The sequence below is a fragment of the Nakaseomyces bracarensis genome (genome assembly GCF_045282275.1).
Source record: "Nakaseomyces bracarensis strain CBM3 chromosome Unknown Scaff1_0, whole genome shotgun sequence".
Lineage (NCBI taxonomy): Eukaryota > Fungi > Ascomycota > Saccharomycetes > Saccharomycetales > Saccharomycetaceae > Nakaseomyces > Nakaseomyces bracarensis.
The window spans coordinates 286,769-303,527 of record NW_027263960.1 but is presented as its reverse complement, the minus strand read 5'-3'; the positions used below and the strand labels follow the sequence as shown (position 1 = coordinate 303,527).

Sequence of the window (16,759 nt, the reverse complement as noted above, 5' to 3'; positions counted from 1 at the left end):
TAAGAACTTGGCTTTGAGTAGGTATTTGGGCTCATATAACGTACAATTGAAACAAACCATAATGAAAACATAAGAATGTTGAATGGTAGGTAGTAAAACGTATCATTAGGAGAGAGAAAAATATTAAAGGTCATTAAATTACTGATAGCAACATCATCACAGCCAGGAACCATAAGTTATGTACTGTTACTGAACCAGCAGCATGGTACTGGATACTGCTCACTGTGGCATGTGATGGAGTAGCACTGGTGGCTGTCTGTTGGCCAACTGAGTGAGTGCCTTGGATAGTACCAGAGGCAACATTTGAACCGCCATTCGAGCCAGATCCAGAAGATCCAGAATTGGAACCAGAATTGGAACCAGAACCAGAGTTATAGCCAGAAGAACCAGAAGAACCAGAACCAACAGAACCAGCGTTATTACCAGCGTTAGAACCAGAAGAAACGGAACCAGGGTTAGAACCAGAAGAACCAGAAGAACCAGAACCAGCGGAACCAGAAGAACCGGCACCAGAGTTAGAATTAGAGTTAGAACCAGAACCAACAGAACCAGCGTTATTACCAGCGTTAGAACCAGAAGAAACGGAACCAGGGTTAGAACCAGAGTTAGAACCGGAACCGGCGGAACCGGCGTTAGTAACAGAATTGGAACCAGAATTGGAGCTAGAGTTAGAGCCAGAAGAACCAGAACCAGAGTTAAAATTAGAGTTAGAACCAGGACCAGAGGAACCAGCGTTAGTACCAGAGTTAGAACCAGAGGAACCGGAACCAGCGGAGCCAGCGTTAGCACCAGAGTTAGAACCAGAGCCAGAGGAACCAGAACCAGCATTAGAGCCAGAAGAACCAGAGTTAGAGCCAGAGGAACCAGAACCAGAGTTAGAACCAGTGGAGCCGGAATTCACACCACTAGTTGGCATTGCACCGTCAGATAATGTACATACTGAACTTCCAGTACGTGTCTTTCCATCAGTGCCAACAGTTGGACAGTACGACACCACAATTGTCTCAATAGTGCCATCTTTTGTCATAGTGACTGTCGTGGCAGGGGGCTCCGTAAACATATCGCTATCACACACAGTGGATTTACTTGTGCTAGTGTGAGTCTTCCCGTCAGATCCAACTATTGGGCAGTAGGTGATCACAATCGTCTTTGTGCTGTCATTCTCGGTGACAGTAGTGGTCGTGACAGGTGGTTGAGTGTATGTATCACTACCAGTGGTGATAGAACTGTTGGCAAATGGCATCATGCTTGAGGATGTGAACACAGGATCGGCATCTACCATGTTCATAGTCAACTCAGTCCAAGTAGTGGTAGCAATATGCCCTTCACTGTCAGTGTATCCAGATTCAATAATAACTTCGTGAATGGTTTGGCTATCTGAGACAATGTCTGTTTCCAGAATCGTAGTAGCTGACAATGGTGTGACAGATTCCAACATGGAGGTGGAGCTGTCACTCAAAGTGTACGTAGTGGTACCAGTGTGGGTCTTTCCGTCACTGCCAACAGTTGGGAAGTAGGATATCACATCGGTCTCAGTGGTGCTGTCCTTGGTGACGTAGGCTGTAGATTCGGATGGCTGGGAAAATTTCTCACTTTCAGAAGAGCTAGATGTATTCTCATCAGACATTATAAAGCTAGTGTAGACTGGATCTGCATCAACCATGTTCATAGTCAACTCAGTCCAAGTAGTGGTAGCAATATGCCCTTCACTGTCAGTGTATCCAGATTCAATAATAACTTCGTGAATGGTTTGGCTATCCGAGACAAAATCAGTCTCCAAAATTGTGGTAGCTGGTAGTGGAGTGACTGAATCTGATATAGATGTGGTGTTGTCACTCAAAGTGTACATAGTGGTACCAGTGTGGGTCTTGCCGTCACTGCCAACAGTTGGGAAGTAGGAGATCACATCGGTCTCAGTGGTGCTGCCCAAGTCAACAGTGGCAGTGGTCTCAGGTGGTTGGGAGTAAGTGTTGGTGTCAATTAATGTGAATGTAGTGGTACCAGTGTGGGTCTTGCCGTCACTGCCAACAGTTGGGAAGTAGGAGATCACATCGGTCTCAGTGGTGCTGCCCAAGTCAACAGTGGCAGTGGTCTCAGGTGGTTGGGAGTAAGTGTTGGTGTCAATTAATGTGAATGTAGTGGTACCAGTGTGGGTCTTGCCGTCACTGCCAACAGTTGGGAAGTAGGAGATCACATCGGTCTCAGTGGTGCTGCCCAAGTCAACAGTGGCAGTGGTCTCAGGTGGTTGGGAGTAAGTGTTGGTGTCAATTAATGTGAATGTAGTGGTACCAGTGTGGGTCTTGCCGTCACTGCCAACAGTTGGGAAGTAGGAGATCACATCGGTCTCAGTGGTGCTGCCCAAGTCAACAGTGGCAGTGGTCTCAGGTGGTTGGGAGTAAGTGTTGGTGTCAATTAATGTGAATGTAGTGGTACCAGTGTGGGTCTTGCCGTCACTGCCAACAGTTGGGAAGTAGGAGATCACATCGGTCTCAGTGGTGCTGCCCAAGTCAACAGTGGCAGTGGTCTCAGGTGGTTGGGAGTAAGTGTTGGTGTCAATTAATGTGAATGTAGTGGTACCAGTGTGGGTCTTGCCGTCACTGCCAACAGTTGGGAAGTAGGAGATCACATCGGTCTCAGTGGTGCTGCCCAAGTCAACAGTGGCAGTGGTCTCAGGTGGTTGGGAGTAAGTGTTGGTGTCAATTAATGTGAATGTAGTGGTACCAGTGTGGGTCTTGCCGTCACTGCCAACAGTTGGGAAGTAGGAGATCACATCGGTCTCAGTGGTGCTGCCCAAGTCAACAGTGGCAGTGGTCTCAGGTGGTTGGGAGTAAGTGTTGGTGTCAATTAATGTGAATGTAGTGGTACCAGTGTGGGTCTTGCCGTCACTGCCAACAGTTGGGAAGTAGGAGATCACATCGGTCTCAGTGGTGCTGCCCAAGTCAACAGTGGCAGTGGTCTCAGGTGGTTGGGAGTAAGTGTTGGTGTCAATTAATGTGAATGTAGTGGTACCAGTGTGGGTCTTGCCGTCACTGCCAACAGTTGGGAAGTAGGAGATCACATCGGTCTCAGTGGTGCTGCCCAAGTCAACAGTGGCAGTGGTCTCAGGTGGTTGGGAGTAAGTGTTGGTGTCAATTAATGTGAATGTAGTGGTACCAGTGTGGGTCTTGCCGTCACTGCCAACAGTTGGGAAGTAGGAGATCACATCGGTCTCAGTGGTGCTGCCCAAGTCAACAGTGGCAGTGGTCTCAGGTGGTTGGGAGTAAGTGTTGGTGTCAATTAATGTGAATGTAGTGGTACCAGTGTGGGTCTTGCCGTCACTGCCAACAGTTGGGAAGTAGGAGATCACATCGGTCTCAGTGGTGCTGCCCAAGTCAACAGTGGCAGTGGTCTCAGGTGGTTGGGAGTAAGTGTTGGTGTCAATTAATGTGAATGTAGTGGTACCAGTGTGGGTCTTGCCGTCACTGCCAACAGTTGGGAAGTAGGAGATCACATCGGTCTCAGTGGTGCTGCCCAAGTCAACAGTGGCAGTGGTCTCAGGTGGTTGGGAGTAAGTGTTGGTGTCAATTAATGTGAATGTAGTGGTACCAGTGTGGGTCTTGCCGTCACTGCCAACAGTTGGGAAGTAGGAGATCACATCGGTCTCAGTGGTGCTGCCCAAGTCAACAGTGGCAGTGGTCTCAGGTGGTTGGGAGTAAGTGTTGGTGTCAATTAATGTGAATGTAGTGGTACCAGTGTGGGTCTTGCCGTCACTGCCAACAGTTGGGAAGTAGGAGATCACATCGGTCTCAGTGGTGCTGCCCAAGTCAACAGTGGCAGTGGTCTCAGGTGGTTGGGAGTAAGTGTTGGTGTCAATTAATGTGAATGTAGTGGTACCAGTGTGGGTCTTGCCGTCACTGCCAACAGTTGGGAAGTAGGAGATCACATCGGTCTCAGTGGTGCTGCCCAAGTCAACAGTGGCAGTGGTCTCAGGTGGTTGGGAGTAAGTGTTGGTGTCAATTAATGTGAATGTAGTGGTACCAGTGTGGGTCTTGCCGTCACTGCCAACAGTTGGGAAGTAGGAGATCACATCGGTCTCAGTGGTGCTGCCCAAGTCAACAGTGGCAGTGGTCTCAGGTGGTTGGGAGTAAGTGTTGGTGTCAATTAATGTGAATGTAGTGGTACCAGTGTGGGTCTTGCCGTCACTGCCAACAGTTGGGAAGTAGGAGATCACATCGGTCTCAGTGGTGCTGCCCAAGTCAACAGTGGCAGTGGTCTCAGGTGGTTGGGAGTAAGTGTTGGTGTCAATTAATGTGAATGTAGTGGTACCAGTGTGGGTCTTGCCGTCACTGCCAACAGTTGGGAAGTAGGAGATCACATCGGTCTCAGTGGTGCTGCCCAAGTCAACAGTGGCAGTGGTCTCAGGTGGTTGGGAGTAAGTGTTGGTGTCAATTAATGTGAATGTAGTGGTACCAGTGTGGGTCTTGCCGTCACTGCCAACAGTTGGGAAGTAGGAGATCACATCGGTCTCAGTGGTGCTGCCCAAGTCAACAGTGGCAGTGGTCTCAGGTGGTTGGGAGTAAGTGTTGGTGTCAATTAATGTGAATGTAGTGGTACCAGTGTGGGTCTTGCCGTCACTGCCAACAGTTGGGAAGTAGGAGATCACATCGGTCTCAGTGGTGCTGCCCAAGTCAACAGTGGCAGTGGTCTCAGGTGGTTGGGAGTAAGTGTTGGTGTCAATTAATGTGAATGTAGTGGTACCAGTGTGGGTCTTGCCGTCACTGCCAACAGTTGGGAAGTAGGAGATCACATCGGTCTCAGTGGTGCTGCCCAAGTCAACAGTGGCAGTGGTCTCAGGTGGTTGGGAGTAAGTGTTGGTGTCAATTAATGTGAATGTAGTGGTACCAGTGTGGGTCTTGCCGTCACTGCCAACAGTTGGGAAGTAGGAGATCACATCGGTCTCAGTGGTGCTGCCCAAGTCAACAGTGGCAGTGGTCTCAGGTGGTTGGGAGTAAGTGTTGGTGTCAATTAATGTGAATGTAGTGGTACCAGTGTGGGTCTTGCCGTCACTGCCAACAGTTGGGAAGTAGGAGATCACATCGGTCTCAGTGGTGCTGCCCAAGTCAACAGTGGCAGTGGTCTCAGGTGGTTGGGAGTAAGTGTTGGTGTCAATTAATGTGAATGTAGTGGTACCAGTGTGGGTCTTGCCGTCACTGCCAACAGTTGGGAAGTAGGAGATCACATCGGTCTCAGTGGTGCTGCCCAAGTCAACAGTGGCAGTGGTCTCAGGTGGTTGGGAGTAAGTGTTGGTGTCAATTAATGTGAATGTAGTGGTACCAGTGTGGGTCTTGCCGTCACTGCCAACAGTTGGGAAGTAGGAGATCACATCGGTCTCAGTGGTGCTGCCCAAGTCAACAGTGGCAGTGGTCTCAGGTGGTTGGGAGTAAGTGTTGGTGTCAATTAATGTGAATGTAGTGGTACCAGTGTGGGTCTTGCCGTCACTGCCAACAGTTGGGAAGTAGGAGATCACATCGGTCTCAGTGGTGCTGCCCAAGTCAACAGTGGCAGTGGTCTCAGGTGGTTGGGAGTAAGTGTTGGTGTCAATTAATGTGAATGTAGTGGTACCAGTGTGGGTCTTGCCGTCACTGCCAACAGTTGGGAAGTAGGAGATCACATCGGTCTCAGTGGTGCTGCCCAAGTCAACAGTGGCAGTGGTCTCAGGTGGTTGGGAGTAAGTGTTGGTGTCAATTAATGTGAATGTAGTGGTACCAGTGTGGGTCTTGCCGTCACTGCCAACAGTTGGGAAGTAGGAGATCACATCGGTCTCAGTGGTGCTGCCCAAGTCAACAGTGGCAGTGGTCTCAGGTGGTTGGGAGTAAGTGTTGGTGTCAATTAATGTGAATGTAGTGGTACCAGTGTGGGTCTTGCCGTCACTGCCAACAGTTGGGAAGTAGGAGATCACATCGGTCTCAGTGGTGCTGCCCAAGTCAACAGTGGCAGTGGTCTCAGGTGGTTGGGAGTAAGTGTTGGTGTCAATTAATGTGAATGTAGTGGTACCAGTGTGGGTCTTGCCGTCACTGCCAACAGTTGGGAAGTAGGAGATCACATCGGTCTCAGTGGTGCTGCCCAAGTCAACAGTGGCAGTGGTCTCAGGTGGTTGGGAGTAAGTGTTGGTGTCAATTAATGTGAATGTAGTGGTACCAGTGTGGGTCTTGCCGTCACTGCCAACAGTTGGGAAGTAGGAGATCACATCGGTCTCAGTGGTGCTGCCCAAGTCAACAGTGGCAGTGGTCTCAGGTGGTTGGGAGTAAGTGTTGGTGTCAATTAATGTGAATGTAGTGGTACCAGTGTGGGTCTTGCCGTCACTGCCAACAGTTGGGAAGTAGGAGATCACATCGGTCTCAGTGGTGCTGCCCAAGTCAACAGTGGCAGTGGTCTCAGGTGGTTGGGAGTAAGTGTTGGTGTCAATTAATGTGAATGTAGTGGTACCAGTGTGGGTCTTGCCGTCACTGCCAACAGTTGGGAAGTAGGAGATCACATCGGTCTCAGTGGTGCTGCCCAAGTCAACAGTGGCAGTGGTCTCAGGTGGTTGGGAGTAAGTGTTGGTGTCAATTAATGTGAATGTAGTGGTACCAGTGTGGGTCTTGCCGTCACTGCCAACAGTTGGGAAGTAGGAGATCACATCGGTCTCAGTGGTGCTGCCCAAGTCAACAGTGGCAGTGGTCTCAGGTGGTTGGGAGTAAGTGTTGGTGTCAATTAATGTGAATGTAGTGGTACCAGTGTGGGTCTTGCCGTCACTGCCAACAGTTGGGAAGTAGGAGATCACATCGGTCTCAGTGGTGCTGCCCAAGTCAACAGTGGCAGTGGTCTCAGGTGGTTGGGAGTAAGTGTTGGTGTCAATTAATGTGAATGTAGTGGTACCAGTGTGGGTCTTGCCGTCACTGCCAACAGTTGGGAAGTAGGAGATCACATCGGTCTCAGTGGTGCTGCCCAAGTCAACAGTGGCAGTGGTCTCAGGTGGTTGGGAGTAAGTGTTGGTGTCAATTAATGTGAATGTAGTGGTACCAGTGTGGGTCTTGCCGTCACTGCCAACAGTTGGGAAGTAGGAGATCAAATCGGTTTCAGTTGTACTTCCTTTGTCAACAGTAGACGTTGTAGGGTCAACAGGGATGTATTGTAGACCAGGTCTAATAGTGTAGACAGTAGTTAAAGTACCATTTCTATTTAGCACAAGTGTTCCCAAAACAAAGTCATCAACTGAGGTAAAACCATTAGGTAATTTAACCTGGTATGGAGTATAATTACTATCAAAGTCTAGTTGTAGGTAGCCGTTCAATATTTCCAGTCCTTTAATGGGCACAGTAGACGCAAAGTAATTATCGATACTTCCAGCAAAGTTTACTAATTGAATGTTATTACTATTACCTGTATCTGGGGTAATCACGAAAACATTATTTCCATTTTTTGTAGAACCGTAATTAAGGTAATATGTATTACCATTTACAACTTGTTGAATACCACCATCGAACCAAATCTCACTATTGGAGACATAATAGTGACTTCCTGAGGATCCTTTTGGGGGAGCTCTTTGACCGTTCTCTATAAATAATGTAGTATTCACAAGATTGTAACTTTGACCTGTAGTTGACGTAGATGGTCCAAGGGTGGCGAAGTCTAAATTCTGGAATGTTACGGTATCGCTGACAGAGAAGGAAAGAGAATCTATATAAAGTGTAGAATTGGTATTTGGAGCAGCAATTACGGAGAAGTCAGTAGAAGAGAGAGTACTACCAACAATGATCGTTTGTAATTGACTAGGAGAGATGCTGTTATCTATCTCAAATACACCGGCGGTGATACTAACGGATGATCCTCTTAAAGCAACAGACAGTCCCTCGTTTGGTTCATATGCTTTGATAGAAAAATTTAAAACACCAATTGGTCCATTAAGTTCCACAGATCTTACGTCTTTTTGTAGAGCTAAATTCCAGAAAACTTTACCGTTAGGGTCCTTATTAATGTAAACATTAGAGACATAGTTTTCTTCGTCGGTCCAAAAGCCTGGAGTATAAGGCAGTGCAAAAACTGAACAAATCAATGAAAGGATAACTAATAAGTTGCATCCAGTCATTTTGAGTTTCTATTAGTTTGTGCTTATTTTGTTATTGTTTTGTTAATATTGTTTTGGAGTCAATGGCAAGAAAATATGGGATCTAACCAAACAAAACCATTTGAAGTATCATGACCTATTTATATTCTGTTTTATTTTTTTTTTCAGAGAGAAATGGGGGGATTGCTGGTATAAAATACACAAGAATGTGGAATAGAATTATTGTCATGCTACAATTTTCTTCCCATGACTGTTATTATTGGCTTTCCTTTTTTGGTACCTACAGTGAAAAGTGAAAACTAAGTGAGAATCACGACAAATGCGAAAATGTTTTCTATTCTCTTCAGGAATGAACATAAAATCACCTAGGTAATATCTCAGAATATTTTTTAAAAAAAACAAAAAATTTTCTTTATGCTTACTTCTTAGGGTGTTGGAGAATTGCAAGATGTCAAATTCAATTCCATTTCTCTAAGAGCTTCTTGGTTAGAGGTAAGGCTTTTCCAAAGTGGTTAAAATCCGACAAACAAAAACATTAGAAATAGAGCTAGCCATTTTTTTTTTTCCCTTCAAAATGAATGAAATTGCGGACAACGTTACAATCTCGTTGCGATGTTATCAGTGGAAGTCGCACTTTTTACAAAGAGCAAATCACAACTATTGTAATTATTAATCTTCGCATTATCTAAGATATAATAATCCATTGATGAGCTTTTTTTCTTCTCTTCAATTGCGGGCTTAAAAGTACCGAGGGTAGGGAGGTCCATTATCAAAACAGAAACAACCAGCAGGAAATGTTTTGTTGTAAAAAACGGTAATAGCAAGTGTATTATGGTTGTTGTTGTTTTTTTTCATGGTGCGAGATTTACCCATGGTTGCAAAAATATTTCAACCGGGGACATAGGTAGTAAAAGACATTCGAACTGCCTTTAATCCCTTTTAATTCCCGAAGCCTATTTAGCTTATGGCAGAAGAGATAGATCCTGGCCGCTTTCTTGGGTCAAATGTTAATAAGAAGTCATGAAGAGCATGATAGTACGGAAGCTCATAATAGCTAAGGGATAAAATGAAAACTCCTTTTGTTTATGGCTGCAACTCTGAGTAAGCCCTACAAGAAAAGCAAGACCCTCTTTGGACCCTTTTGACCTCTTTCGCATTCTTTCTTTTTTTAACTCATCTTTTCTTTTCTATAATAATGAGATGGCGTAATCAAAATAGCTACGGCTGTTTCTTGAGTTGTTCTCGAGACATTAAAAGGGGCTATGAAGAAGAGCCCGTAGAAGCTATAAGAATAAAAGAAAAGGTTAAATTTCTCATTCCTCTGCTGATTCTCTGCATTTTATACTCACTAAAAATAATCTGACTAGGAAACTCAAAACGGGTTTTTCCTCGAGGTAAGGGAAAAAAAAGCAATTTAATTTTTCGTTGTTTAATAGTCTACGCTCATTTCTGTGGTTCTCCCTTTTATGCAAATGACGTAGATGTGTACTGCGTTTTCACACAGCCTTTGAAAGCCCGTGTTAGCGAAGAAACAAATGTAAGGAATTCCGTGGAACACACTACCAGAGAGTGCACATACTAAGTAGCGAATTCCTCGGTGCCCATAAAGTTCTTCACAGCACCGTGAGCAAAATGGGATAAATTGTAATGGGACAAAAAGGTCTATATCGAGATATAATTACGTCCTAGGCATGACTGCCTTTGAAAAAAAAAAAAAAAAAAGAGCCAAAACGCTGAACTCACGGTCTGACGGTAACTCTCCAATCCATATTGTGAGACCCAGGCGTGTGACTCAATTTAGTATTACCCGGATGAAACGGTGTTGGTGTGGTCCATATCTTGATTTCCGGGTAATATTGTTTTTAAATGGTTTTTAAAAAAAATAATAGCGCCGCCTTGTTTCGATCAAGGGACATCAGGGTTATGAGCCCTGCGCGCTTCCACTGCGCCACGGCGCTATATAAAAACAATATTATTCTGTCTTAGGTTGTTGATAGCCTTCCTAACATCAGGGTACAACTACTAAAAACAAGAGCTTATTATGATTTACTTGCTACTGATCAACTTTTATAACGTATCATCGCTCTTTTCAAATTGCATTTATTTGATGTTATTTAAATATAGTTTACTTGCAATAATTAAATTAATCATTCTATATTGTTAAAATAAAGACTATATAAAAGTCTACGTATTATTATATTGATTTTAAAAAAAAGAACAATATTAATTAATTGGATTGGATTTAGTATGCGTTGATACAATTCAATTAGTAAGAACTTGATTTGATCGGGTATTCGGGTTCATCTAATGTAAAAATTACAAACTGGTAAAAACGAACAACAATAAAACATAAATGTAAATGGGTTAGGGAATTAAAAATGTATCGTATTCACATTAGAATACAGAGGAAATAATTAAAAGTCATTAAATTACTGATAGCAACATCATCACAGCCAGGAGCCATAAGTTATGTACTGTTACGGAACCAGCAGCATGGTACTGAATACTGTTGACAGTAGCGTGTGATGGAGTAGCACTGGTGGCTGTCTGTTGGCCAACTGAGTGAGTGCCTTGGATAGTACCAGAGGCAACATTTGAACCGCCATTTGAGCCAGATCCAGAAGATCCAGAATTGGAACCAGTATTAGAACCAGAGTTAGAGCCAGAAGAACCTGAACCAGAGGAACCTGAACCAGAGGAACCGGAAGAACCTGAACCAGAGTTAGAACCAGAGTTAGAACCAGAACCAAAGGAACCAGAACCAGAGGAACTAGCATTAGAGCCAGAGTTAGAACCAGAACCAGCATTAGAGCCAGAGGAACCAGAGTTAGAACCAGAACCGGAACCAGCGGAACCAGCGGAACCAGCGTTAGTACCAGCGTTAGCACCAGAGTTAGAACCAGAGTTAGTACCAGAGTTAGAACCAGAGGCATCAGAACCAGAGTTAGAACCAGAGGAACCTGAACCAGAGGAACCGGAAGAACCTGAACCAGAGTTGGAACCAGAGTTAGAACCAGAACCAGAGGAACCAGAACCAGAGGAACCAGCATTAGAGCCAGTGTTAGAGTTGGAATTCATTCCACTAGTTGGCAATACATCATTACTTAAAGTATAGGTAGAAGAGCCAGTTTGTGTCTTACCGTCAGTGCCAACAGTTGGGAAGTAGGAGATACCCTCAGTCACAGTAGTGCTACCCTTGTCAACAGTGGCAGTGGTTGCAGGTGGTTGAGAGTAGGTATCAGTGTTGTTGTCAGAATTGTTGTCAACCAAGGTGTACGTAGTAGTACCAGTGTGTGTCTTACCGTCAGTGCCAACAGTTGGGAAGTAGGAGATACCCTCAGTCACAGTAGTGCTACCCTTGTCAACAGTGGCAGTGGTTGCAGGTGGTTGAGAGTAGGTATCAGTGTTGTTGTCAGAATTGTTGTCAACCAAGGTGTACGTAGTAGTACCAGTGTGTGTCTTACCGTCAGTGCCAACAGTTGGGAAGTAGGAGATACCCTCAGTCACAGTAGTGCTACCCTTGTCAACAGTGGCAGTGGTTGCAGGTGGTTGAGAGTAGGTATCAGTGTTGTTGTCAGAATTGTTGTCAACCAAGGTGTACGTAGTAGTACCAGTGTGTGTCTTACCGTCAGTGCCAACAGTTGGGAAGTAGGAGATACCCTCAGTCACAGTAGTGCTACCCTTGTCAACAGTGGCAGTGGTTGCAGGTGGTTGAGAGTAGCTCTCAACATCAGTAGAACTAGATTCATTCGCGCTAGCCATCTCAGAAGGAGATAAAAATAAAGGATTAGAATCCACCATATCCATGGTTAACTCTGTCCATGTACTGGTGGCAATTTGACCATCACTCTCGGTGTATCCAGAACCCAGTACAATCTCATGGATAGTATTACCGTCAGAAACAATATCAGTTTCTAATATCGTAACAATAGGAAGAGGAGTAACTCCAGCTTTAGAGCTACTATGGTCACCTAGGGTGTACGTAGTAGTACCGGTGTGGGTCTTGCCGTCAGTGCCAACAGTTGGGAAGTAGGAGATCACATCGGTCTCGGTAGTGCTGCCCTTGTCAACAGTGGCTGTGGTCTCAGGTGGCTGAGAGTAGGTGTCGGTGTCGACCAAGGTGTACGTAGTAGTACCAGTGTGGGTCTTGCCGTCAGTGCCAACAGTTGGGAAGTAGGAGATCACATCGGTCTCGGTAGTGCTGCCCTTGTCAACAGTGGCTGTGGTCTCAGGTGGCTGAGAGTAGGTGTCGGTGTCGACCAAGGTGTACGTAGTAGTACCAGTGTGGGTCTTGCCGTCAGTGCCAACAGTTGGGAAGTAGGAGATCACATCGGTCTCGGTAGTGCTGCCCTTGTCAACAGTGGCTGTGGTCTCAGGTGGCTGAGAGTAGGTGTCGGTGTCGACCAAGGTGTACGTAGTAGTACCAGTGTGGGTCTTGCCGTCAGTGCCAACAGTTGGGAAGTAGGAGATCACATCGGTCTCGGTAGTGCTGCCCTTGTCAACAGTGGCTGTGGTCTCAGGTGGCTGAGAGTAGGTGTCGGTGTCGACCAAGGTGTACGTAGTAGTACCAGTGTGGGTCTTGCCGTCAGTGCCAACAGTTGGGAAGTAGGAGATCACATCGGTCTCGGTAGTGCTGCCCTTGTCAACAGTGGCTGTGGTCTCAGGTGGCTGAGAGTAGGTGTCGGTGTCGACCAAGGTGTACGTAGTAGTACCAGTGTGGGTCTTGCCGTCAGTGCCAACAGTTGGGAAGTAGGAGATCACATCGGTCTCGGTAGTGCTGCCCTTGTCAACAGTGGCTGTGGTCTCAGGTGGCTGAGAGTAGGTGTCGGTGTCGACCAAGGTGTACGTAGTAGTACCAGTGTGGGTCTTGCCGTCAGTGCCAACAGTTGGGAAGTAGGAGATCACATCGGTCTCGGTAGTGCTGCCCTTGTCAACAGTGGCTGTGGTCTCAGGTGGCTGAGAGTAGGTGTCGGTGTCGACCAAGGTGTACGTAGTAGTACCAGTGTGGGTCTTGCCGTCAGTGCCAACAGTTGGGAAGTAGGAGATCACATCGGTCTCAGTGGTGCTGCCCTTGTCAACAGTGGCTGTGGTCTCAGGTGGCTGAGAGTAGGTGTCGGTGTCGACCAAGGTGTACGTAGTTGAACCAGTACGTGTTCTGCTATCAGTCCCAATAGTTGGGAAATATGAAATGATGTCTGTTTCAGTAGTACTACCTTTATCCACAATAGTTGTTGAAGGGTCAACCGGAATGTATTGTAGACCAGGTCTAATAGTGTACACTGTAGTTAGAGTACCATTTCTGTCTAGCACTAGTGTTCCCAGGACAAAGTCCTCTACTGAACTAAATCCATCTGGTAATGTAACACTGAAACTGAAATGACTACTACCAAAATTTAATTGTAATTTTCCAAGTACAATAGAAATACTTTTAATAGGATAAATTGAAGCGAAGTAGTTATCAGTACTACCACCAAAGTTTCTTAATTGAATATTGTTACTATTACCTTGATCTGGATCAATGACGAAAACATTTTTTCCGTATTGTGTAGAACCGTAGTTAAGGGAATATGAGTTACCATTTAGTGTCTGTTGGATACCGCCATCAAACCAAAGCTCACTATTGGAGAGGTAATAGTCACTTCCTGAGGACCCTTTAGGAGGCGCTCTTTGACCATTTTCCATATATAAGGTAGAATTAACGAGATCGTAATCCTGACCGGCAGTTGACGTATCTTTTCCAAGGGTGGCGTACTTTATATTTTGTAGACTAACAGTACCAGTCACAGCTAAATTAATAGGATCTAGGTACATGGTAGAATCAGTATTTGGAGCAGCTTTTATAGAGATACTAGAAGCAGAGAAAACACTACCAATGATGTTCACTTGTAATTGACTAGGAGACATACTGTTATCGATTTCAAATAGACCATTAGGGACTGATATGGTGCTGCTTGGCCCTGTAAAAGCGACTGATAATCCTTGATTGGGCTCATAGGCTTTCACAGAAAAGTTAGAAACGCTTAAATCTTTGTTAAAAGTCACAGTTCTAACGTCACCTTGTAAAGCTAAATTATAGAAATCTTTTCCATTAGGATCACTAGTTATATATGAATTAGAGACAAAGTTAACTTCGTCAGTCCAAAAGCCTGGGGTATAAGGCAGTGCCAAAACTGAACAAAGCAGTGAAAGGATAACTAATAAGTTGCATCCAATCATTCTGAGTTTGTATTAATCTGTATGTTGCAGTTTATTATTATTAGTATTGTGATCTTTTTGTCAATGGGAAGAGAATGAGAATGATAAGAGACAAACAAAACCATAGAAGGAATCATGTTCTTTTTATATTCTTTATTTTTTTTGGCATTGACATTTCGACCAAATAAGGATGAAATAGAATAAAATAACATTGATACTATAGTGTTTGTTGTTATTGGCTTTCCTTTTTTGTTAACTATATGAATGAGAACGAAAACAAAAACAGTGAAAATCACGACAAAACATCAAAATGGTTCAATCTTTGTGCCTGATAATTACAAGAATTAGCATTAAAGATCTCCTAGGTAAATCTCATAGTATTTATTTTATTTTTTAGTAATGTTTGTAATTTCTGTGTGAGATCCTACAGAATGGGACATATTTCATTTCTATTTCCATTCCATTCCTAAGAACTTCCAGTAGCAATAAGGGTATATTTTCCAATTGGCGGTTAAAACCCGACAATATAGATAAAGCTTCACTCTTGAACTTAACATGGAACTTCTAACAAAAAAGAAAAATAGAAGTATTTGTAAAAAAAATTAGTATTTGTTTTCAAATGTATGTTGTAGTTGCACATTTTGACTACAATAAGAGGTGGGTAAGGCAATTCCCTGCTTATGTTTCTTGTATTTATTATTATTTATAAAATCTTTTGAGATGAAGGATTTCTTTTTTTTTTTCTTTTTTTTTGAGTTTCTTATTTCATAAGGATGATCATGCAAAAATGTGTATGACAGTGCTGCAGTTTTTGCAGTTGAGTTATATTCGATACAATATTTTGTTTCAAAGCGTTGTGCGTACATTTTCCTTATTGACATAACATGATTATTTTATGGGATTTACCTGGTTGCTAAAAAAAACTTAATAGGATTACCGAACTGGGGAAAAAGGGCACTAAGGACAATTTTTATATTGAGACATGTTTAAGTTTCAACTTTAGTTATATCTTTATTATCCCAAGAGTAATTAAAGCTTTACTAAGAACTCACCAAGACCCCTTTGAAGAAATATTTATGGTCTTCTTGACTCTTGAACTTTCTTAGCTTAAGAAGTAATCGTTAATGTTCTAGTTAAAAGATTCTTTCGGAATTAAACAAAACTAATCCGTCTATGTTATACCATGCAGATCTTCGTTGTACCGCAGCTTGTCTTCCTTGTTTTGATAACTTTGACTAACTTAGTAAGCCAATACCCTGTAGCAAAGAACCGAATGGCGGGCCCAGTACAGTATATGAATTACAATACAACGGCTGGTCAGAGTATTTCTTTTTTTTTTTATTACTATTATGTATTATTACCAGGTAGTAAATAATTAGCAACAGCTATCAGGTTCAGAGCTCTACATAAGAAGGTAAATCCCAAATCCCAAATCTGGGAATAGGAGTGTATTGGAAGGGAAGAGCGAAATATATGCGCAGAGAAATGAAAGTGTGGAAAAAAAAGAATAAACCCCTCTGCACCTTTCTCTCTAATTCATCACTTTGGTACGCCAGTTTCTGTACTCCCCCGCTGTCCCGGAGAAAAACTTTTTTGTTTTTCGTAGTATTTACTATAACCATAACCGGGAAAATAATTTTTTAATTTTTTTTTTATTAAATTGATTTCCAAAAAGGGAAATTTTTTATTATTATTTATTCATATTCTCGAAAAGACTAAAAAAGAACTTTTATTGTACATAGTTTTCTGTGCGGCCCTTTGTTTTTTGTTCTTGTAGTAAATTATCAAAATTAATTTTTAGTCTTAATCTGTGCGGAATTATCTGAGGTGCTGGTGCTCGTTTAATTTTTAATATTCTTGTGCGACCCTTATTAGTTATTTTTTTGCAGCTTAAAAGAAAAGTGAATAGGGATCCTGTAAAGGGGTTCTCGCAGGCCAGATTAGGAAGTTATTAGTGTAAAGAATAAAGAATAATTATTGGCTACATATCTCTACGCAGAACATATTTTTAGGACATTTTAGGACAAATACGAAAAAGAAAAGACTGTTTTGAAGAAAACTTCGCGAAACGAAACTTACTAATCAGCAACTTCGGAAAAACTGCTATTTCAAGTTACCAATAAATTAATATCTCTTTTAATTAATTTCAATCTAAAGCTCAATAAACTAATCAGTATGAAGACAATCCTCCCTTAGAAAATAGCGATAAACTCTCTTTTTTATTAATTAAATAATAATGCCATAAATATTGGACTGGAAGATAACATATGATCTGCTAAACCAGTTGACTATTCTTCCCCATTGAGATGAGAAGAACCTTTGTATCAAGATATGCTGTGCATCTACCTCATACCACTATTGTTACATAGAGGTGGAGAATAAAATTCAGCGTAGAAAATACTGCAAAAATTAAAAAAAAATAGATTACAAGTGAATAAATACATAAAATTAATTAATCAAAGATTAAAATAATCGAGA

The 16,759-nt window shown here is 43.2% G+C and overlaps 2 protein-coding genes across 2 annotated transcripts; both read right to left on the bottom strand.

The window, feature by feature from the left end:
- Positions 1-133: 133 nt before the first annotated feature.
- Positions 134-8,107, bottom strand: RNJ42_00099 (uncharacterized protein; the record flags this gene model as incomplete). The annotated part of the gene is made up of 1 exon (XM_071050269.1): positions 134-8,107. One exon carries the CDS (start codon positions 8,105-8,107, stop codon positions 134-136), a length of 7,974 nt encoding a protein of 2,657 aa, XP_070908861.1.
- A 2,403-nt stretch (positions 8,108-10,510) lies between these two features.
- Positions 10,511-14,302, bottom strand: RNJ42_00098 (uncharacterized protein; the record flags this gene model as incomplete). Its single annotated transcript, XM_071050268.1, has 1 exon — positions 10,511-14,302. The coding sequence occupies one exon, from the start codon at positions 14,300-14,302 to the stop codon at positions 10,511-10,513; it is 3,792 nt and encodes a 1,263-aa protein (XP_070908860.1).
- Between the last annotated feature and the right edge of the window lie 2,457 nt (positions 14,303-16,759).